Here is a 22745-nt window from a genome sequence, read left to right on the forward strand (position 1 = left end):
GCATCCAGGTGACCTAGGGACAGCAGGAGCCCCTGGGAGGGAGCAGAACTCCTGCCTGGACATTTGGAAGTCTCTGCCCAGGTTCCACCAAACACCTCAAAGGTCCAGCCGTCCGTCAGCACACTGCTGACACGGGAGTGGAGAGAAGGGCTGGATCAAAGCGGCATTAAAAGTTTCTCGCCTTCGCAGCTACCAGAAGTCTCTCCACAGAAAAATGACCTACCTGTCCTGGGGACTTCATAAAGCAAGAGGAAAAAGCCTATCCTGGCACATGTTACAGTACACCATTTTTTTTGCAGAGCTCTTATCAGCACACCAGAACATATGAAAAAAACATTGTATTGATTAAAAATTATATTACATGCGGAAATTAGGTGGTTAAAGAACTGGTGTTTGACTGGACCCTTTGCTGAACATATTTCAGCCAAGGGAAGCTTCTTGCACTGATCTGCAAGTTGCAGAAAACCCGACTGCTGCCAACATCTGAAAATAATTAAGTTGGACCTTTGTTGTCTGTGGAAAGAAAAGAAGCCAATAAAGACACATTTTAGCTTCTTTTAAAGGATATTTGATGATCACAAGCTTCTTGCATGGATAAGACTGTCTGCACAATGAAAAAGGGTGTCCACCAGTACATACATACATGTACCAAGCCCTGTGCTAAGAAACGATTCCTGCATCATTTATAGCTACTCTACATATTCCATAACGTATGCATGGATAAGCTATACCGAATGCAGGATACGGAAACTGTCTCATTTGTCCAGGCCGGTCACAATCACGTAATTAAATGATGGCCATAAAGAAACCGTTACTCAAACCACAGACAGCAGGAGAAGGTTAATTGTCTTGTTTGTTAGAAACGTGCCCACCCCATTTACAGGCGAAACCCAGGGGCAACGGGGATTTTCAGCACTGCAAAACCAAGAAATCTGAAGTGGGTCAGGAAAAGCAAACTCAGAGGATTTCATTGGACAGTCATGCACCAAAACCCAGGGTTGGCACCCCAGCAGAAGTCACTGTCAGGACCCAAATGACAACTCATGTTTTCCTCTTGGCTATGGAGATATGAAACCATCGTAAACACAACGCTTCCTTTCCACGCATCAGTACTCCATCCTCAGAGCTGACAGCATTTCAAAATGAACTCCATTTAGACACGAAAACATAGGGCACCGAACAAGCACATCTTCCGGTGGTGCAGTCATGGGAGGAAAGGTCCCTTCTTGCCACCCCTTCCCTCTCAGGACCTAGAGCTCCTCGGCCAACGGGAGCATTAGAAAACCCTTTTTGTCGCACAGCCAGAAATTTCTGCTCTCACTCAAATCACCAGGCTTGCTGTGCTCCTAACAAAGCAGTGTTCAAAACAAGCGTTGGCATGTGCATTTATGTGAAACGACTGAATGGCCCTGCAGGTTGATAAAAGGTTCTGGACTCTTTCACGTACAACTAAAGTCATCGGATTGAATCCGACCTGTACCAGTGGTGTCTGAAACTGGCTGCAGCTGGAAGACTGCTGGTGACCTATCTAATAGGGTTGGTAGTATCGCCCTAACTCCTGGAAGACAAATGTATAAACTGTTTGGGATACTTTGCACAGAGAGGTCAGCACTCAGAAAGAAACGAATTTTGATCTCCCTTTTCGTGTATGCTGTTTGTCCCACCAATCCAGCCACCAGGTGGTAGCTGATAGGCTCTTCAAACACATACAAGGCTTTTCATGGATCATGATCCACCCTCCATAGCTAAGTTTTAATTGAAAATATCCTCCATGTTGCCATTTCATAGAGTCCTGCAAACCATCTACCACAGCCTTGTGAACTGGGGTTTATGGAAGACGCTGACGTCTCCAAGAGAATATGCTGGAAGAGTCCATTCCTCCCACACCACGCAATAAAATCTTGCTAATGTTAAAACTGAAGATCATCCACAAAGATGTAATAAAAAAAACCCAAACAAACTAAAAGCTCAACACCACCCATCTGTAATCTGCCCTTCCCTTCATCTCCCAAGGCCATGACCAATTCTACCAGTCAAGTTTCCCACGACAGCTCAACGTTAGTAAACTCATTCCCCCATGAAAGATAAACACAGATACATAAATTCCTCATCCCATATGTTTGCATACAAACGCTTAGCTTGAACAAAGCAAAACCGCATCCCTGCTGCCATAGCTCCCTCTGAAACACACTTCTGAGAGCAAAGGTCTCCGATCAGGCCACAGCGGGACTGCCCCACAAGATGGGGCAAACCCAGTGGTAAAGTCATATCAAACTAAAACATGGTTCAGATTAAACCTCATTTTACTGTGATCTTCAAACCTCCTACTGGCACTCAAACCAGTCTGGTTTTAGCCCATTTTTACAGCCCCACGCTGACCATCTTAAAAATCTTATTAACCTGATGAAAAGTGCTCCCTAGGCCCTACTTTCTAAACAGTATCAAGCTGCTCGTCAGCCCTTACCAAAATGACAGAGAAATAAAGAGTGATCCTCCCTGTGTGAGTTACAGGCTTTGCCCCCGCCTCGCTGAGGCGGCAAACCCTGCTGGCTCGCTCCCGTTCACACAGCCCTGCACATGCTCAATAACACCATTGATTTTGTTTGTGCAGGCAGAGAGAATCCAATTTTAAAAAGCCACATTGATTCCCACCCATTAAAAACAGAGGAAGCTGCAGTATTTGCTAAATGGATAGAAAAAGACTGAGGTCAGGGTGGAGGGGTGGGAATAATGTCATTACGCTGAGCTCGTTCTGAAGGACGAAGAATTACAAAAAACAGACAATAAAGTAGTAACCGTTTGACTTTACATTATTTGTCGTAGTTTCTAAATTACAAAAATAGCAATTCAACAACAGGGGAGTGCCCGGGCACAGAGACAAGGGATGCACAACGGAAGGCATCCAAGAGCATGTAGCTGTGATTAGTTGCATCTGGAGCATGAAGACACGCACGCAGCGAGCGAGGGCACAGACACAGGAACTGAGAGAAAAGCCCTGCGAGTATCTGCGAGGGCCCTGCCTGCTTTTCAGTTCTTTGTTTTAGCACATTAAACAAACAGAGCCATCGCACAGGTCACCGAGGACCTTCCTTCTGCAACTGTGGCCCCAGCTGCACTGCACACAAAAACTATTATTATTCTCTAATGGCTGCACCTTTTGGACAATGATTCAGTGTTTTTGGTTTGGTTTTTTTTTTTTTTTTCTTTTCTCTTTTTGTGCAGTGCACTTAAGTCTTCTGCTTCATTTTATGTTTTATTCGCACACTCTTGAAATCTTCATGTAGTGACTAAAAATTCATGAGGAAGCCATAAGTAGGAGTCCCCACTCCCCCCTCTTTTCTAACTGTAGTGAGCAGCTAAGTAGGTACTGGGCATATACCGGTGCTGCCGCAGCAGCCAGGGGGTGGGGAGGGAGATGGTGCTGCAGCCCTGGGGGGGGGGTTCCTCATCCTGCATCTGGGAGCACAAGCTACAGAGGGTGCCGCCGTAGGGCACCGTGGCTCTTCGGTGCCCGGCAAACATATCCCAGAGCACAGACACCCCATGCTCAAATGCTTCAGCTCAACACCATGCACCGCCCCACCAGGAGCCTGCCTGTGCGCTGCAGAGCAGTCACTCATCTCTTCAGCTTCAGTCTGGCGATGGGAACAGGCAAGTGCTTGCTAGCATTAGTGAGGCTTTCATAATTGGTCCCAGCTGGTTAGTTGTAACATGCCTTGCTGTTGAGCAACTACCTACTAACGCTGTCAGACATCCCCTGGTTGCATAAGGAGGGTTAGTATCATTATTAATTACGGGTCGCCACCAGCCTGTGCCACACTCTGCAGATAAGAAAGCCTTTAAGCTCCTGGTCAGTCAAGGCCTCATTGGAAAATCTTGCGCCAGCTTCAGGGAAAGCAAGCTCAGACTGAAGCCACGGCAGCCTTCTGCCCTTTCTATCACACTATGGTTCCTGCAGCGCCTCGGTCCTCTCTCCCCTCTGGCTGCCTCGGGGTCTGCTGCCAAGGCCAGCTGGCTGCCAGCCCTCCTGCCACCACCAGAAACCCTGGCTCACCGGAGAGGTGCATGTGTGCACACACGGGTACGTGCAATGTGAGCATGGCAGACGTTTCAAAGTATCGTGAAGAAATGATCAGAGGGCTGAAGCACCTCTCCTACGAGGACAGGATGAGAGAGTTGAGGTCATTCAGCCTGGAGAAGAGAAGGTTCCAGGGAGACCTTATAGCAGCCTTCCAGTACCTGAAGGGGGACTATGGGAGAGATGGGGAGGGACACTTTACCAGGGAACGTAGCAATAGGATGCGGGATAATGCTTTTAAATTGAAAGAGGGTAGATTTAGATTAGATATCAGGAGGAAATTCTTTACTGTGAGGGTGGTGAGGCACTGGAACAGGTTGCCCAGAGAAGTTGGGGATGCCCCATCCCTGGAGGTGTTCAAGGCCAGGCTGGATGGGGCTTTGAGCAACCTAGTCTACTGGGAGGTGTCCCTACCCATGGCAGGGGGGTTGGAACTCGATGATCTTTAAGGTCCCTTCCAACTCTAACCATTCTATGATTCTAAATGTACCCCAGTGCCTGGCCATGCCACTGATGAAAAGCGTGACAGCAGCAAATACAATAGCCTGGCATGTGTTCAAGCATAACCTAAAAGCTAAGCAAGGCAATGCAGTATCAAGCAAATGCGCTGCTCCTGGCGTGGAAGGGAAACGTGCAACAATTTGGATCTTTCTCAGGAGGCAAAAGCATGGGGGAAATATAATGGAAGTGGCTATTTCACAAGCTTCTTGAGCATACCAATGGCTCTGATGACTTAGGTCAAAGTTTGCAACCATCCCCACTCGCCGTTCGATTTAATCTCTGCAATACAGAGTCAGGGGCATTGTCTGCAGAAAAACAAGCAGCATCCTCTTCTTTCTGCCCTGTCACTGGGCTGCCGTGACAACCCCCTTACAAAACTAAGGGCTATAGACATATTCTGCACATACGATTCTTACAGGACTTAAAACGCCATTTTGAGGCCAGTAATCAGATCCTGTAGCCCCAGGCCAAGATAAAAGCTGTTAGTATGTCTAGGAGCTGGAGCTCCAGGGTTGCCCAAAAGCACAGACCTTGAACTGTAAAAGAATCTCTTCAAATCCCGCATAAGACCCCACTGCAGAATTGGGCTGAGTGGTCCACATGGCTGTATGGCTGTCTAGAGCAACTCTGGCCTTTGCCGTTCATGGCTTTCATCTGAACCAACCTCCCACGCTCTGGGTTTGCTCCTGCTTCTTCTCTCTCCAACTTCTAGTTCGGCCGCCTTTAGGGCCTGAGAAGGGCACCAAGGCTGCTTGGAAAATGTCCTGACAACTCACAGGTGGGACAGGATCTGCTGTGCTTCTTGAGCTGCCAGCGAGAAGTGGCTGGCAATTCTCCACCTCTCTCTGATGAGGAGCTTGAAGACTTGGGCTCAATCAAGGTCCACATGACAGGACACCCCCCACCAAAGTGGGGATTGATCCTTTTTGTAAGATGTGAGCTATCACCCCATGCATACCCAATGTCTTGGACAACCACATAGGAACAGCAAATACACTGCAACGCTTCATACCTGTTGTCACTATTCCTCATTTTAGTGTATCAATTCAACATGCTTTAATTTTACTCATGTCTCTGGAAGCCAAGAAAGTCATTCGCAGAAACTTAATTTCTTTTGCTAGATCATAGGTACTGATGCTGGAAGGTAATTCTCTAAATCCAATGTAAATGTTTAAAGTTTACTCCCAAAAGTATTTATGTAGACATAAATATACAGATTAAAAACAAGCAAGACTTTGGGGGCTTTTTATTACCTTCTAAAGTAGCCAGGCACATGGATATTTTATCTCTCTTTTCTATCTGCTTTCTTCCAACTGCACATTTCAGAGACTTCATACAGATCAGAGTAAAAGTTCAGACTAGCACTGACAATTTCATTAAAAAAAAAAAAAACCAGAGAGAGAGAATTGTGTTTTCTTATGTTCTCTGCTCTTTTATTGCTATTTTCAAAATGAAGAACAGTCCCTATCAAAGTGCTAAGGGCTGAAAACATAACTCTAAACGATACAGGAAACCCAACTTTGTGCCAATCCATTTTTATCATCTCTTTGTGGCCATAACAAAGCTGAGAACAAGAGCTAAACAATAGAGAAAAAAGAATAATTTCAACATAATTTTTTTTTTTTGCTGAAAGTAACATCAGTGACAATAACAAGAATCCATTCAAAAGATAGAATGTTATCTTCCAACCCAGTTAATGTGCCTTTCTCTCTCTCGCTCATTATATATCTTACACATCAAGCTGTATTTTGACCTCCCTTACAAAGGAATACGTTTGGAGCCACCACATCTCTATACGCATATTGGCATCCTAAGTAAAATCCAGCCCTGTGCTACCTTTCCCTTCCCTGGTGCCTCATGCACCTGCCAAGGGGAGACAGGTTATCACATAAGCCTCCAGAAAAGCATTTCCAGAAACACCACCACAGCTATCTTCTGCTTTTGCTTGTGCTCATGCAACCCTCCAGAATCCAGTCCACTAATTTAAGTGGCTAATAATGGCAGGAGCTGTATTTTTCACAACTATGGGGACAAGATCGCTGAGGTAAGCTTTTATTTTTGATACAGGCCTTCACCATTACTTCCTTTTACCTGCTGAAATCAACTGGCAGTATTTCATCATTAACTTTTTTAGCATAGTAATCAGGAAATTCAGCTAGCCTCAGCTGAACATGTTTACCTTTTAGATTTCATCTGTCCCTCTTAATATTGTTGTGAGCATCAAAGAAATACTCCATTTTCCCCTCGGATGATTATTCTCTGTTTGCAGTCTCCCACTGGCAAGTAAAACACTCAGACAAAATAAATGGAAACTTTTTTTAAGCCATCAGATACTCCTTCCACCCCACCACCCTTTCTTCCGAGCGCACAGCTCTGCATGGAAGCAACTAGTTGAAACACGGATTCTTACCATGGTGGATCCGAAAAAGGCCATCAGCTTTCCTTCTGCACAGCAGCTGTCACATTAACGTGCGTGCTAGACCTCATGGTCACATGTACCATTATACTCTCTATTACCCTTTTGTTTAAGGGCCTCAGCCACAAAAATCTTTGTGCTTTAGGTGCTGTAAACACACAGAAAACACAGCATCTGAGGAGCACAGCATAAGGTAAATGGCGACAGACACCTACAGCTGGACTGGAGAGGATGGGGAGAAAACACGGTGTGGCTCAGCAGTATTACCACAAATGATCTAATGATCATACAATCTGCAGTTCAAACAGAACTCATTACAGTACTGCTGCTCCTGTTGTCAAGTTAACCACATTGCTAACTTTTCCTTGTCTGCCTCCACGTGAGCACGAGCATCAGCTGCTGGAAAAGACAATTCTCCTCCTTCTCTAAAAAGCTCCAGCTCTTGAGCTTCCTGGGCTCAGGAGCTGCACAAGTCACCAGGGTTATCTGAAAGCTGTCCCAAGCCTCCCACAAAGGTCAATGTTCAGTGGTGACACTATGAAACTTTTGGAACTTTTCATGTCTCACCAGGCCCAGGGCACTACTCTCGTGCTTGAGAACTGCTTCAAACCAGCTAGGAATGACAGTGGTTGGCAAAATGATAAATAATGGCCAAGAGTTAACCCAACTCTTCGTGCCATAAAGCTTCTGATTCAGATTCACTTCAGTCAGGTTCAGTCCAAATCCCACACGTCTACCCAGCCTTTGCCCCTGAGCAGGAGCCTTTGGAGACAGACAGTAGGTTGGGTAGCAGGTAGAATTCTGCTGCTCCCTGGCTAATGCAAACCAGTGGAGGCAGCAAGAGAAGGGACAGAACCTGAAGGCGCACCCAAGCATTGATCCCATGCAGTCGCAGCAAAATAAAGGCAAAACGTCTCTGCACAAAATAACTTGTTGTCTGTGCAAGTAAAACACAGCTGCAATTACTTCTGTCCTTCAAGAAGGAGAAGACAGAGGTCAAGCTGCCACACAGGGACTCACAGTTTACTTTCCAGCCCAGTGCAGGAGAAGCACGCTGACCTGTTTGGAAATCAGCTGTCTCTGGTTTTGAAGGCTCTAGATAGCAAGAAGGGTGAAATCTCATCTTCTTTCCTCCCACATCTTTCCTTATATGGGGAAGAGTGACTTCCAGGTACCCATCGCCTGTAAGAGGATTTTTTGTCTACTCTCTCCCTCTCCAAATTCCTAGAGCCACTTCCCTTTTATTTATTCCTCTTAGAAGCAAAAATTTCTCACAGTATATGCACACATGCCTTTCTTCTGCCTTTTTTTTCCCCCTTGTAAGGCACCACAGAATAACCATTGTATGACCTGGCCTAAAAGGCAAAGGAGATTTCCTTGACCTTCCTCTTTAAACAGGTAACAGCTGTGGCTCTAACTCAGCTTAAGTCAAGCCACAAGATTAGTGTCTTTCAAGCGAGCTAACCACTCTCAACTGCTTGAGAGTTGCTCCTTTCCTCCAGTGTGACCTAGAGAAGGAAGCAGCTACTGAGCCTTCACCTGAGAATTAGGTGCCTTTACATTACCTTAGGCTAATTTGAAGCATCATTGCAACAAATAGCTTGAGAAGTTAAGATAGAAGCTTTGGGGACTGAAGTCACAGCACTCAAGGGTCTGAAGCTGGGGAATGTATAAGCCCATACTAATCGTAGCATCTTTAGGTAATTTCTCTCTTCTGGTAATGACTCATTAGTTTATAAACCAACGTCAGTCACTTTTCTAACCTCACTGCCAATGAGCAGCAGAGCAGAAACACTTTCCAGTCAGAAAATGCTCTTCAGTATAATACAGATTTTCAGTCCCACTGTGCTGGGGCCTAAAACTTGTGAACTTAATGAATGCACAGACATAACGCAGTAAGCTTCCTCCATATTACACTTAAATCTCTTGCCTGCAGTGAGGAAACGTACAGGGGGAGGCAAAAACCTGACAGGATTTAAATACGTGGTACTCGAGCAAAGCATCCCTGAAATCCTGTGCAAACTGTGTTGCTAATGCTGCTTTTTCATATTCAGAAGTGTGGATGATGAATCTGGCTACTTGTAGTTCTTATTTTCACACCTGGAGCACCGCTCTCACGCCACCAGCCCCTCACCTCACTCTGCTTCTCAGCAGCCACCGCTGCCATTAGCCAGCTACTGCCCTGACCCAAACAAGCGTTGAAATAAGTGGAGAGGGACATGGAAAATCAGAATCCAGTGTGTGACTGCAGCGCCTTCTCCTTCATTGACTGCCTATTGCTGGAGTAACCTCCGTGGGTGACCACACCGCTGTTCCTATGAGCAGCTGCTGCTTTTCTGTCATCCGAGCTGAAAAAAAGAGCACCTCTTCCCGGCTCTGTTTCCTTGCGCTTGGCGAGGAAGCCACTTGAGTGGGAGGAGAGAAAGGAGAGCGAACACAAAACCACAGAAGTAAGCAACTAGGAGCAGAGGCCAAACTTTGTGTCTCTCATAGACACGCAAACAGGGGACTCCCATTGCAGCTGGCTCTTGTCCTAGGCCTGCTAATTGTACCGTCACTCACAAGTATCGCTGCAGAAGCAACTGCTTGTCACCGCACTGAGCTAGGTTATTTCCCAGACCGTGCTCTGAGCACAGGTATCTTTACCAAAAGACAGTATGTCTTTTATGTACTACAGAGACAGAGCCTCAAGCGCTACAGCCAATAGCTGCCGTAGGAGGGTTTTGATTTCTCTTAGGTAAATAGCTCTTTCTAAGTAAAACAAGCTAGCCATTTGTAGCTGTTTCAGACCTGCCCTGGTACAGTAAATACAAGTGACCTTGATTTTTCACATCATTTCACCAGGCTGCAGCCTTAAAGGGACTTACTGTGCTTATAAAGCTTGAGAGAAGAAAAATAGACAGCAGGAAATCCTGTGACAACCTTGTTTTGGTGATCGTGTAAGAGAGATAGTAGCAAGAGAAACAAAAAAACACCAAAAAAACCCCTAAACCTGAGAACACCTGTGGCCAACCTGCAAGTGGGGAGACTGGAATTTCCGAGCCTCTCTGATCCTCCCGGCATTACCGAAATGACTCTGGCAGCAAGTGTAGACAAGGTAGGAATTAGTTCAGGATTTGGAGCCAGGGTTTAAAAAAAAAAGGTTCATGGATGTTTATGTCAGGATTACCCAGAGGACTTCAGGTAGCAGGACGTGAACACGTTAGGGAGTGTATTTGCAAGCTACCTCCTCTCTGCAAGCCCTCTTGAAAGCACGTGGGAACCCCAGCTCAGCCACATTTGATCATTATTTGCTTCCAAACCAGAAAGTGTTGGTTTCGGGGAGGTCAGCCCCAGGCCTGGGGCTGTGTGGCACCAGGTGGTGTCAATGCCCATGGAGTGAAGGTGTGCTTAAACAGAAAAGTTATGGGGAGAAGGGATGGAGGGGAAGGGAGAAGAGGAGTGGTGTTCTCCAAAACCGTGTCCTTCCAGAGCTGATGTGGAGAAGGGTGAGGTGAGCTGCCCCAGCGTGGGCAGGACACCTGTGTCAGAGCTGGTGGTCAACCACTGAGCCCTGGTCAGCAGCCCAGCCACCGCAGGCTGCTCCAGCTCTGCCCAGGCTGTGGGCAGCACTACTGCGGGTGGATGAGGCTGCCTCCACCCAGAGGGCTGCCTTCCCCTTTGTGGGGAACACTGACACGCTTGAAAGCAGCAGAAGCCTTGGGAAAAATGCTCTTTTTTAAAAAGAAAATTTGTATTTACCTCCTTTTCCCCATGTTTTTCTTGCTCTTTTGCACAACAGCTATTTTGTTAAGAGAGGGATCTTTGTTTAGCTGTTCACTTGCTCCCAGCGCTCATCCCCTCACCTGAGGCCATTGCTGCTTCCATTGGTTCCACTGTCAATCCTATCCCCTTTCCACATCTGCTAACGGGAGATTGTAACTTCAGGCAGGGAAGAGTAACAGCTGGAAATTAGGAACTCCTGAGAAACAAACATTCGTTTTCATGCAAGGATCTCTAGCAGCGATGAACAAGGGAAAAGCAATGTGGGAAGACAGGGTATGGGTAACAACAGGTGGTCCAAAGCCCAGATTTCAGGGTGCTTTCAGGGTCTGTGTTGTTCCAACAGTGAGTGTGGCAGCCAAAAATATTTTTATTATTTTTTGTTGTTGTTGTTAATCTGTGCTAAGTGGGACTTTGCCAACCAGTTTTACCTTGTGTGGACCATGGCAGAGGTTTTGCAACTCCAGCTGACTGGTGAGGACCAGAGCCCTTTGCCCGTGGAGTGGCACCAGCTGATGGTGCCAACCAGTGCTCCCAGCCCTGGTACCTGCCTCTGGCTGCCAATCTCGTACTTGTCTCTGATCTACAACACCCTTAATGGATTGAGCCCTGCCTGTGGACACATAGGTTCCTTTCTTTCCAGCCACTAAGACAAAACTGAGATCTGCAGGAGGAATAATTAGTGTCAGTCCCCCTTCTTTGCTGTACAGAAGCTGTTTTGGGAGAGGGGACAGAAGGGCCTGGCTCAGCGCTCAGTTGAGATATTTGATTTTCCACCACTCAGACATGGATGAGCCAAAAGGGAGCAGCACAAGACTTTTCCCCCTCCTCAGGCCAACAGCAACTCTTCTTTGCTGGGGAAAGCCTCCCTCTTGGATTCCTTGCAACCAGCCCTTTGTTACAAATATTCTTGGGCCACGAGGCATATAACTGAGCATATTTTATACACTTGGTTAATAAATAAACAAAGCCCTCCTGTGACGGCCCTTCCGATTCCACATAGGGGCAGAGGGCTCCTCTCAGAGTGAGGCCAGCATCATGTGCTGGAGCCTGGCAGGGAGATGCTGTGGCATCACAAGGAAAGGGGCAGATATTGCTAACTTTGACAAGATAAAGGAGGAGCTGGCATCTCTGCTCAGAGCAGAATAAAAAAAAAAAACACCTAAGGAGACTAGGGAGACTGTTCTGAAGAGATCGTTTAGGCTGAAATAAAAGCTTTTCTGTTTTAAATTAGACCCAGAAAGGAGTTATTTTGGAATATACAGTGTGTATCTTCTGTTGGATACAGCATGGGCACAACACCGGTTTACCATCCCTGTTCTGGGGTGATTTATACACAAAGGAACTTGGCGAAGAACTATCTTTACTTGAGTTTTGTAAAACCAAAAAACTAACCTGGCCTGACTTTCACACAGATGAGAAAAAGCCAAAAGCTTTCAGCTGAATGTCTGTTCCCTTCCAAGACTTGGTGGTCTGGATACAATGAAACTGAGATTCAATTAATCCTGGTGTTGGTTTTGCAAAAAAGAATTCTGCTGAATTTTGGTTCTGAAAAAAACAACCCCAAACTCCAAATGTCCTCGGAAAAGAAACAAAGAACTGCTTAAAATAGTATAGCTTGAAGTCTGCTTTCCTCCACAAAGTGTCCTACAATGTATTGCCTGTTCTGCAAGCCTGAAATCCTACCAGGCGTGATCATCAGTAAGTGAAACTGAGCTTAGACTTCAGCAATGAACTTGGTGGTTTCGCTCCAGTACCCAGAAGAAACATTTCTCCTCAAACCATCTAGCCATCCTGGTCTTTACCTTGGAGAGGCAGAGTCAGTAAAGCAGTGAATGTTGCAGGTAGGATTGAAACAGACTGGCAGAGCAATGAGGCTCCCACAGCTGCAAAAGCAGTCAAGTCTGAGATAGAGATGTTTTTGCATGTCCGGAATGGCAGAAGATTTTGAAATCTAAGTGCACTAACACTGTTAAACAAGGACATTAACAGATGCCAATTCACTGAGTAAACCAGTAAGCACAGCCTACCCCTGCTGCCATTACTACTGCCTCACTTAAAGGGCAGTTTTGGCCAGAACGACACGTGCTCCATGTCACACAATTGGCAAGAGGTTGTCACACAATTCCCAAGGGCAACTGCTTGGGAATCTACGTTGCTTTGGCTGCCTGTCAGCATGGCTAGAGGACCGATACCTGTCATGGCACCATGTCCACATGTGCCAAGACAGATCCAGTTTAGTCCCAGGCATCCCTCAGGACCCATACTCATCCAGCTAAGCATGTACAGCCAGTTAAAAAACACACTTGCACACAGTCTCACATATACTCCATAGTGGCAGCTGACAATGTGCACGTAGGCCTTTATGCCTGCACATTTTCTTGTAATGTCTGAAATTAGAGTGATAAACACCTCTTCAAACTGATACTCAGCTTCACCCTCTGTTATCCAAACAGTTCATCAAAGGCCACTTACCTACAGAGATCTCAACCCATGGCCAGACACGCCACATACCAAAGCCTTTTGAAAACACGACCCCAAAACTACATTTATCCCTTAACAGAGCAGGGGTGACAGCCATTATTTTATATCTGCAATATTTTGAAAATTCTGGAAGACTTAAATCTCATAAGATGATTACAGTAAGAGGAAAGGCCTTACATTGCTCTGAGAATCAGCAGGATCTCATGCAACTTTCCTCATTTGAAAGGACTTGGCCATCACATTCTTGAGAGGAGTAAACAACAAAAAAAAAAAAAAAGAGGGAAAAGAAAAAGCAAGTTGTTAATAAAATATGGGGACGACCTGGGAATTTGCTCCCAAATGCTCATGATAAAAAACCTCCAGCTGAGAGCTGACCTCTACATTATATTCCCCAGCACTCTGCCTCGTCTTTCCTTAAATGCATGGGGCATAGGGCTTCTGTCATTTCTTTGGCATGCCTGCTTACAGTCTGAGAGGTTTTACTCTGAGGAAGCTCTTCCTTCACATTCAGCTTAAATGTGCCATTTCTTGAAGTCATCCCCTTGTCTTTTATACTCTAGCAAGCAAAACAAGTGTAAATTAAATGGAAGACACATGAAATCTTTATAAAGCCCTGTGTTTCCTCTAGCATGAAAGTTCCTTCTCTTTGGAGTGGAATGGGTCTTTACTCTGTGCTGTATTTTTCCCCATCAGAAAATGAAGAGGAATATAAATTTTCCTCATGACTTGAATTTAGCTTCATCAGCAGCCCCCTGCTGATGTAATTCAACCCAACGAGATTTTTCTTTTTCTTATTTTTTTTTCCCGGTGAGCTGCTGCCCCTTTTCCCCTCCTCCCATCAATTCAGACATGGAAAACAAGGGAGGAATTAGACAGACAGAACTTATTATCTAACAAGCTGCAACTTCAGACTGGGCAGGAATAACATTTAAAATATAAAAAGCAAATTTTATCAAGCCTTTTCCTCCCCAGAGACTGCCACAAAAATATTCCTTGTTTGTTGCTGAGAATGAACCATTTTTCTCTTTCATTTCTGCTTTCTGTCACATATTTCATTTTGGCTGCCCCTTCTGTCTTTCAGCGAGGGACCTAGGCTGCTAATGCAGAATCACAGATAACTCAACAACAAAATGCCTGTATTATCTTTTTGGGTTTTTTTCTACTTCTAGTCTGCCAGGTAATTGCAACCCTAAAAGCTTTTGCATATTTACCACAGAAACATGTCTCTCTTGGAGGATGGGACTGTCATCAGGCAGAATATTTCATTTAATAAGGCTCTTCTGAGGTATAAACTAGGGTTGGGGATTTTTCTCTGGCTTCCTTCAGAGCAAAGGACAAGCAGATAAAAATCAGCTGCTGCAGTGCTACACTGTCAAAGTTCCTGTTCTGTGAAAATTAACTCTTCCCAAGCTCAGAGCTCAGGTGGGCTTTGCCACTGCGATGTTTATGAAGTAGGAAAAGGATCTGTTATCAACTCATGTTGTTTTTCTGTCCCCAGTCCTCCCCACATATAAAACAGATTTCTTTCCTATTTACAAACAGAGCAACTACCCTGCTTTTCCGTAACCCATCTGATGAGTTGTGGATGCTGCCAGGACTGATATTCATTAAATCAGTCATCAAGAAGGATCACATTTTCCCCCTTTGCCCCTGTTTCACAGTATTACAACAACAAAAACATGGCTTGAACATTCCTAAATTCGCTGTCATCTAAAGACAAATTTGCTTTTTTCCCCAGCCCCTGTTTCCCCCCACCCCTGAGGTAGCAGAAGAATTGCTTTCTTGGTCCTTGGCATGTTGAATCTAGCTCACTGGTACCAAAGAGAGGGAGGGTCTGAGGAGAGCATCTACAGAGAGACTTGTGTCAAGACAGAGGGATAGGATGACCTTCCAGGGCTTATGAAAAGAGGCTGCTTTGCTGAAACTTCAAAAGACTGAAGAGGGATACAGCTGGTTCACACGCTTCGCTTTGGGCCTGCCTACACAGAGGTCAGAACTGCATCCTAGCACATAACATACCTGTACTTAAAAGCACTGTGAGTGGGAATCGACTGCCTTCAACAGGTCCTCAGTCCAACACCACATTACTGACAATGCTCATTCATCCCTACCAACAGCTTCCCACATGGAGAAAGGTGTTTCCATCCTGGCCAGGCTGCCCGCTCACCTGGAGCAGAGCTGATGAGAGCCAGCCAGAATACTCTCATTGACTCTAGCAAGCTCCACAGCCTGTGTGAAAACTACTCCTTGACAAAGCATCTTCTGCATCCATACAGTTTTCCTGTGGGCCAACCTTATTCCTGTAAAGACCCTGGTTTTACATATGAACAAAGACTGGAAGACACAGCTGATAGATGGATTGATTGTTCAGGTTAAGGTCTTTCTGAAATCAAGAATCTACTTGCAATGACTTGGAAAGGAAATATGGACTCTCCAGACCCATCCCCTCTTCTGGAAACAGTCCCAGAGAGAACGAAGTACTGACAGAGGTGAAAGGCTTTCCAAATTCTAACTGGCAAACTCTGTTTTTACAACATTTTATGGTTATTTACAAATTTACAACGGTTTTCAATGCAAGTAAACTCCAAAACGTTACAATAACATTTTGTCTAACACCAACGAGCCATTCTAAGAGCCATCCCAGTTTAGGATTAAGGGATGACTCTCATTCATTTACAGGAATGTAAGAAAATTCCCATAGGTAAAATATTTCTCCTAATAACGTTATATGAGCCCAGTCTCTTACCTGTAATATCTGGATTGAAGGTAGGTAGAACACACAGCTTTAGACACATGGCTAGCTGAACCAAAGTCTATGACCTTGACCCTATATGGCTGTCGGGATGGGTCTACCAGCATGATGTTCTCTGGTTTGAGATCAGCATGAATCAGTCCCAGGCTTTTCAGCTTCATTAGGGCAGTTGCTACCTGCTGGAGAATTGGTCGAATGTACTTAAGGGGCAAGGGACTGAATTTGTTTTGTTTTAGGAAATCATAGAGGTTCTGCTCCAACATTTCAAAGACCAAGCACGTGTGATTCTTGTGCTGGAAGCACTCGTACGCGCGAACAAAGTTGTAGTCATCCGCACTTTCTGTGCTCAGCCGAGCCAGGATGCTCACTTCAATCTGGCCTTGCCGGGCATAGGAAGGATGGTTCTTTAGGATCTTGATAGCCACAATCTCATTAGTGCCACGTTTCCAGCATTTGACTACTTGTCCGAAGGTTCCACGGCCAAGAAACTCTAACACTTCGTACGTGTTGGTCATGGAACAGAGCACCTCATGTTGCACTAGCTGGTAATCCCCTTCGCTGTTGGAGCCACTGTTTTTGGAGGTGGCCGTGGAGGTGGTGGCAGTGGCTACAGTGGCCCCACTGGCATTGTTCTGAATCATTGGTGGATGCTCTTCGATGATTTGCACGCTGCTTGTGTTCTCGATCTCCTCACTCTTGCGCTTAAGTCCACATTTTTGGTAGGTGTCCAGAAGGCTCACAGTGCTGCGACGCATCAGGTTGTGTGGCCCGCCCAGTGTTTGCCCAGACACTGCAACCACACCAGAGGTGCTGTTGGCGGATGTCACCACGATGTGCCCCGTACTTGCTGGGAAGATGATGGTCTGTTCGTAAGGGATGCTTGGATTGGGGATCTGGAGGGAGGCGTTGACGGCTGCTGCGGCGGCTGCTTGGGAGGACTGCACGTTCTTGCTCTGGCTGTAGACTTTGCTGTGTGTGCCGTACCCAGTCATATCCCAGTTCGAACTCGGCTCCACTTTCAGTTTCTTCACGCTACAGAAGGCACTTGACTGAAGGGTGTGAGGAGAGAAAACTTGCACATGCGAGGCCATACCTGCAATACAACATCAAAATGAAATCACAGTGTCAAGACGCCTTCCCAAGATTTTGCATTTGTTCAGTGGCAGGAAGGGAAAATGGGATACAGTCTTCAGATATAGCACACGCACACACACAAAAATCAAGTTCTTCCAAAAATAGGTATTCAACACAAATAAAATATCATTATAAAATAAATCATTACCCTTGATTGAACTACGCTAACAACAACCAAGATTCCTGCTCTCTTCCTCTCCCCATTCTCATTTTTAATAACAGGAATGTAAATGTTATTTTTACCTCCTCTGCCTAAAGAGACTCCTATTCCCATTGTCCCCAGGAATATATCTAGCTCTCAGGAAGAACTGATGTCAAATACTGCAAAGTATTCTGCCTGTGGAGGCCAAATCTCAAATCCTCAGGCTCATCCTATATTAAACGGTTTGGTGGAGCTGACTTAAGCCCTCTGCTTATTCCCATAAACCCACTGTGTAGCTTATGGCCTGCAGAGGGGCAGGATGGGACTGGGAGATGATACACCATGACAAAATGGAGGTGCGCGAACAAAAGTTGAGGAGCCAGGACAGAAGCGGCAGATGATGTGTCAGGTTGCTTGCCAAGTCTGCGTGTGGGAATCATGCACAATGCTGGTCTGTGCTCAGGGACACTGGAGACGGGAGTTACGCAACGTGAGCTCCACTGTGTGCTCTCAGTTCTCCCAGATTTATAAAATTGTGTTCATCTATTCTTATGCACGGTGACAATACCCTCACTGGAAAACGGATCCCCTGGAAACGAATGGCATTATTAATGAAGCAACGTACACATTAGCACAGGACAGAACTAGGTCTTAATATAACTTTACTTTTTAAGAAAAGATTAAAACCTACTTTACTGCAAGCTTCTTTGGTTCTAGAAGAGTTAACGATCTACACCTTTATTAAAAAAAAAACCCACCAAACAAACAAAAAAAGAAACCCACAACCTCATAACCAAAGTGAAAATTAAGTATCACTGAGGCAGACTTACTGAAGGGCTCTGAGTAATATTCCACTGAAACAGAAAACGTTCCTATTCAGAAAACACAGACGTGGTCCACAGAGAAGAGAACTTCTAAAGTCCTGACTTGCTGCCAATTTCCCTGCCCAGGGTAGGGATGGTACCGCTGGGGGAAAGGTATTGTGAACGGCACAAATCTATGGGGATTCCTGGGGAAGGAGTCAGCGCCTGGTGGGAGTCAAAGCAGAAAGGCACAGCCTCCTTCACCCTTCTATCTGTCATCAGTGTTTCTTTTTAATAAAGCAGAATGACTAGGGAAGAAAAAGACAATATGCTGAGCTGGCACCGCTGCTGAATTATTAAGCACAAACATAACCTTGACTTGTTTTTAACTTTAAAAAGTTAAAAGCTGAATGAATGCTTCAGTGACAAAACCACAACAAACTCCGCAGCGCACATGGATGACTTCTTCATGTGGAGACCTGAGAGCATCTAACACTCAGCTCCCTTTCCTAAAAGAAACCCATTCTCCACTCGTCAGTGTTGCTCCTTGGAAGATTTTCCGGAGCTTACGTGTACACATACAAACTCTCACACATATATGCATAAACATACATACCCAGATAGAAAAACGCAAATGTTACTCCACGCTTCCAATGCTGAGTAGTGTGGTCAAGCAAACACACCTAAACACACCCAACATCCACTTTCCAGTTAATTCCCAGCAGCCCAAAGCCCAGGAACTGCTCACAAGAGGGGCACACTGGCAAGCCAAAAACCACGGTACGAAGCTACACAGAAGTAACCAGCAAAGCAATCACTCCGGTTTGCTTCAACACCCCTACCTTCACCCCTGCCGCAGTGATGAATTTGCAAAGTCAGGGCAGACGCAGAAGAAAACCCCTATCAGGACTCGTGGGGAAACCCTCACCCCTGCTGGAACACGCAACGCAAACCCCCACTAACCCCACTCTAGCAATGAAGCCCTGCAAAAAACAGAGCCCTGCGTGCCCTCCTTTGCAGACATGACCCCTGGCTTTAATACGATTTCTGATGCTGTTTGCTGCAATTTGTATTCACACACCCCCACCAACCTCCTTGGCAGCAATTTCCAAGGTCCCTGCAACTGGGTCCTTGGACCCCCCCCAGCTCCCTGCCCCTCTAAGTGCTTTCTCTCCTCTCTCCTTTCCACGGGGCGACGATGTTGCCACAAATGCCATAGCGTGTGCCGATCTCGGAGAACCGCAGCGATATTACTCAACTTGTCATCCCAGACACAAATATCGTATGTGACTGAGCAGAAACTCTGTTTGTTTTTCCACTGATTAAGAAGAGTCACGGTGTTCCTTCCAGTACAGTACCAACCTGCCTGGAGAGTGGGGTTGGTCTGATGTATGTTTTCCCCCTGGACGTGAATAATAAAGCAGATGTAATTGGTAACATATTGTGGACCTAGCAGAGGTATAATTTATAGCTTTATGGCTTTCATTCCATGGTGTGCTTGAGCAATATCTCTTCATACAAACTAAAAAGGGAAAGAAAGGATTTGTCGCAGAACAAGGAGAGAGGTTCTTCTCACACGCTCCTCTAAAGGTAACACCAGAAGACCCAGGCATCCTAAGTTAAAGTCAGGGACGTGAAGCACAGCAGCTGCAGCTTCCTCAGCGCCGTCGTTAAAATCGGGATAATCACCACCATTAAGAGACAGACTTTCAACTGGTGCAAACTGGCAGGGCTCCATTTGATATCAGCTGACGCTAAAAACAAGGTCAGCAGTCACTCAATGCAGTCAACGTCAGATGGCCGCCTGTGCCCCTTGGTGAAACGAGTTGTTGTTAGGGTCTGGTTTCCACATCAACAACCAGCCCCTTGCTGTCCCTGCAACACTGCTGGCAGCCTCAGCAGGGGGACAGGAAAAGGGGACACGCACTGACCCACCCCAAAAACAGAAGGGGTGGAGGAAACAGGACGTATTGCGGCTAAAGGGAGGACCTGGGACTCCTCGTCTGCCACTTCCACCCTCCTCAGAGGTTCTATCTCATCACAGGAGAAACATTTTTTTTTTCCCCTAAAAAAAAGAAGTATGAAATCTTCTTCCTTCCATCCAAAATAATTTTCTCACGTTTAAGGTTTAGGGGCACATGCCGTAAGGAGAATAACTTGGCCAGCTCTTCAGCATAGTCCAATACCAAGAAATTACAGGCTGATTGACAGCTTGGTGATGGGAAAAGAAGGCTTCTGCAGCGAAGTCATTTTTATTGCAAATTTGCCTGTGCGGCTAATGTGAGGAAAACACAACCCTAAATTTCCTGAGGACACTCTCAAATTGTGCTGGTGGCATGTTCTCTATTTTTTGAAAAAGGATCTTTACTGCATGGCAATAGCAGAAATAGTAATAAATGTGAATAAAAGTTGGGTGGCTTGTTACAGGGATCAAATTCCTCATTACAGCCTGTAATATGATTTACAATTTCAGCCTTGTGATTGCATAGGCTGACAATAGCTTGCCACAATGTCAGTGAAGAAACAAGCCGGCGGTAATGAGGGGATACGCGCCAGCCAAGCCCTGTGACAGCGATGCCCCCCTGAGCATCCCCCAGAGCCAGCCGGGATGGTCTCAGGGAGCATCCTTACTCCTGGGGTCCTGGAAGGACAGAGGGGCCATAAGTCATGGAGGGATAGAAAATGGATTGTTTCACTTGTAAAAAGTCCTTTTAAACCCCTGCTCAAAGGTCTGCCAAGAAACCTCCTGTGGGAGGCTGGGCCTCTTTTGCTGCCTCCCTTCACTGTAGGAAGATCCTAGCAGACACCTTGCCACGTTTTGCATGGGATGGCCCAAGGCTGTCCCTTAGCTCCTTGCCTTTTTGCTCTCTGCCAGGAACGGAGGGGGTGAGGATGCTCAGAACGAGCAGCCGTGCCCAGTGAGTGCTCCCGCTTGCCCAAATCCTGGCTTAGCAGCCCCACCTGCACTAGCAAAAGCTTTGGCTGGACTAATCCGAGTGGTGACACGGACTGAACTCGCCTGGGCTCAGGTTTGGTCCCTGCCTTGGCAGATGTGTACGGCAGCCTCCTGCAGGCCCAGTTAGCCAGTCAGGCTGCAGCCAGGGCTCCGCAACAGCTAAATACAAGCCCTGAAGAGCGCAGGTCTAATTTTTATATCACCCTTGTGCACGGCGAGTCTCTGGGCTGGGAGCAGAACCAAGGTTGGGCACCATGCATTAAATAAAATTGATAGTTCCTTTCTTTAATAATGAGTTTTAGTGTAGCCATTTAAAGCTGTCACACAATTGACAGTAACTGGATTTAATGGGGCCTCCCCGTCCTTGATACGACTCACATAACTCCCCATAGCATCCACATGAGCTGAACTACGTAGTGGGCAGCCAGGGAAAAATGTTAAAACAGCCTGAATGACTTTTATTAAAAGACTTGACTTTTTTTTTTTTTTTTCCCTGAGAACTCCTCCCATGTCAGCTTTCACTAATAATAATTTAGCAGGTGCTATTTACAATTCAGATGGCCCTCTTCTGCATGCATACACAAATCACGCAGCTGCCTCACTTGTACTTCCAACAGGTTTCAGGAAAGCAAATGAGGTAAAGTTCCCTATCCACCCACCTCACCCCAAAGGGCAAAAAATACACTTGGGGGACTAAAGAAAGAACAGTTTGAAAGTCACTGATGTTTTCTTCTGCTTTACTCCTAGCACTTACTGCTGATTTATAAGCGTGGCCTTTGTGGTGGCAAGAGACCAAGCCCCTGCCCTGTATTAAGCAGGCAGTAAGACCTTTTGCAGTACCTGCAGAGCTGCCAGTGCTCTGTAACCAGAGGCTGCTTGCTGACTGCCGCCAGAACGACAGCGCCTGCTTGAAAAATACCGTCGAAAGCACATGGCGTGTGTTCAGCATATAAATGATGCACACAAGACACTCCTGAAATAAATATCTTCCACTTCTCCCCAGAGAGGCACAAGCCTGCAAACTCATATGCACACCCGGGTTAAGAAGGCAATGAAAAGGGGATCTGCCAGGTATGGCTAATCTATTGCACCTTCAAAATAGCCATGTCTCAAGCCCAGCCCTCTTCTTCATGGTGGCCTCTGTGTGGCCCTTTTTGAGGCATTGTCCCCTGTACCACTGCGCTCTTGGAACCTCCTCAAAATTTATGTCCCTGGAGGCTACACAAATTCCTTCCCTTGTGCTACCGAATGTTTGGAGACAACCTCAAAGTGGAGTTCAGACCTCAACAGCCTCAGCTCCTTCCTGTTCCTGGTGAGCAGAAGATGTCAAGGGAGCCTTCGTTCCAGGTGAAAATTTCTCTGCCTTCCTGCTCTGCTTTTCCTGTCCTGCTAGTAAAACTGTCTCGTCCTAATTAGTAGTTTCCTAAACGCTTACATAGCAGGCGGCAGTTCTCAGAGATGTGACAGAGCCCATCCCCTGCACTACTCCAGACCTGGCTTCATGTGGCTTCAAGCTGCCGCGTTTGATCCATGCCCCACAGCCACACGAAAAAGCAAGACTTTCCAATGCACTGAATAGCCATAGACAAAACCAACCAAAGCAAGACAAGCATCCTTCTACCTCCTCCGCCCGTGAAAAACACATCTCCTGCTGCAGCGCAATGGTCAGGGAACTCTCATCACCATCACCTTCACACCCCGTATCCCCTCGACTGCC

The 22745-nt window shown here is 46.1% G+C and overlaps 1 protein-coding gene across 2 annotated transcripts in view; it reads right to left on the reverse strand.

The window, feature by feature from the left end:
• The window catches only part of HIPK2 (homeodomain interacting protein kinase 2), a 132464-nt gene that overhangs the window by 71925 nt on the left and 37794 nt on the right, over positions 1–22745 (reverse strand). For both annotated transcript variants that reach the window (XM_074168260.1, XM_074168259.1), the window contains exon 2: positions 15988–17086. In XM_074168260.1, coding sequence (XP_074024361.1) covers positions 15988–17086 — 1099 coding nt within the window. The remainder of the gene's footprint in view (positions 1–15987; positions 17087–22745) is intronic.

Source organism: Numenius arquata, chromosome 2, assembly GCF_964106895.1.
Source record: "Numenius arquata chromosome 2, bNumArq3.hap1.1, whole genome shotgun sequence".
Lineage (NCBI taxonomy): Eukaryota > Metazoa > Chordata > Aves > Charadriiformes > Scolopacidae > Numenius > Numenius arquata.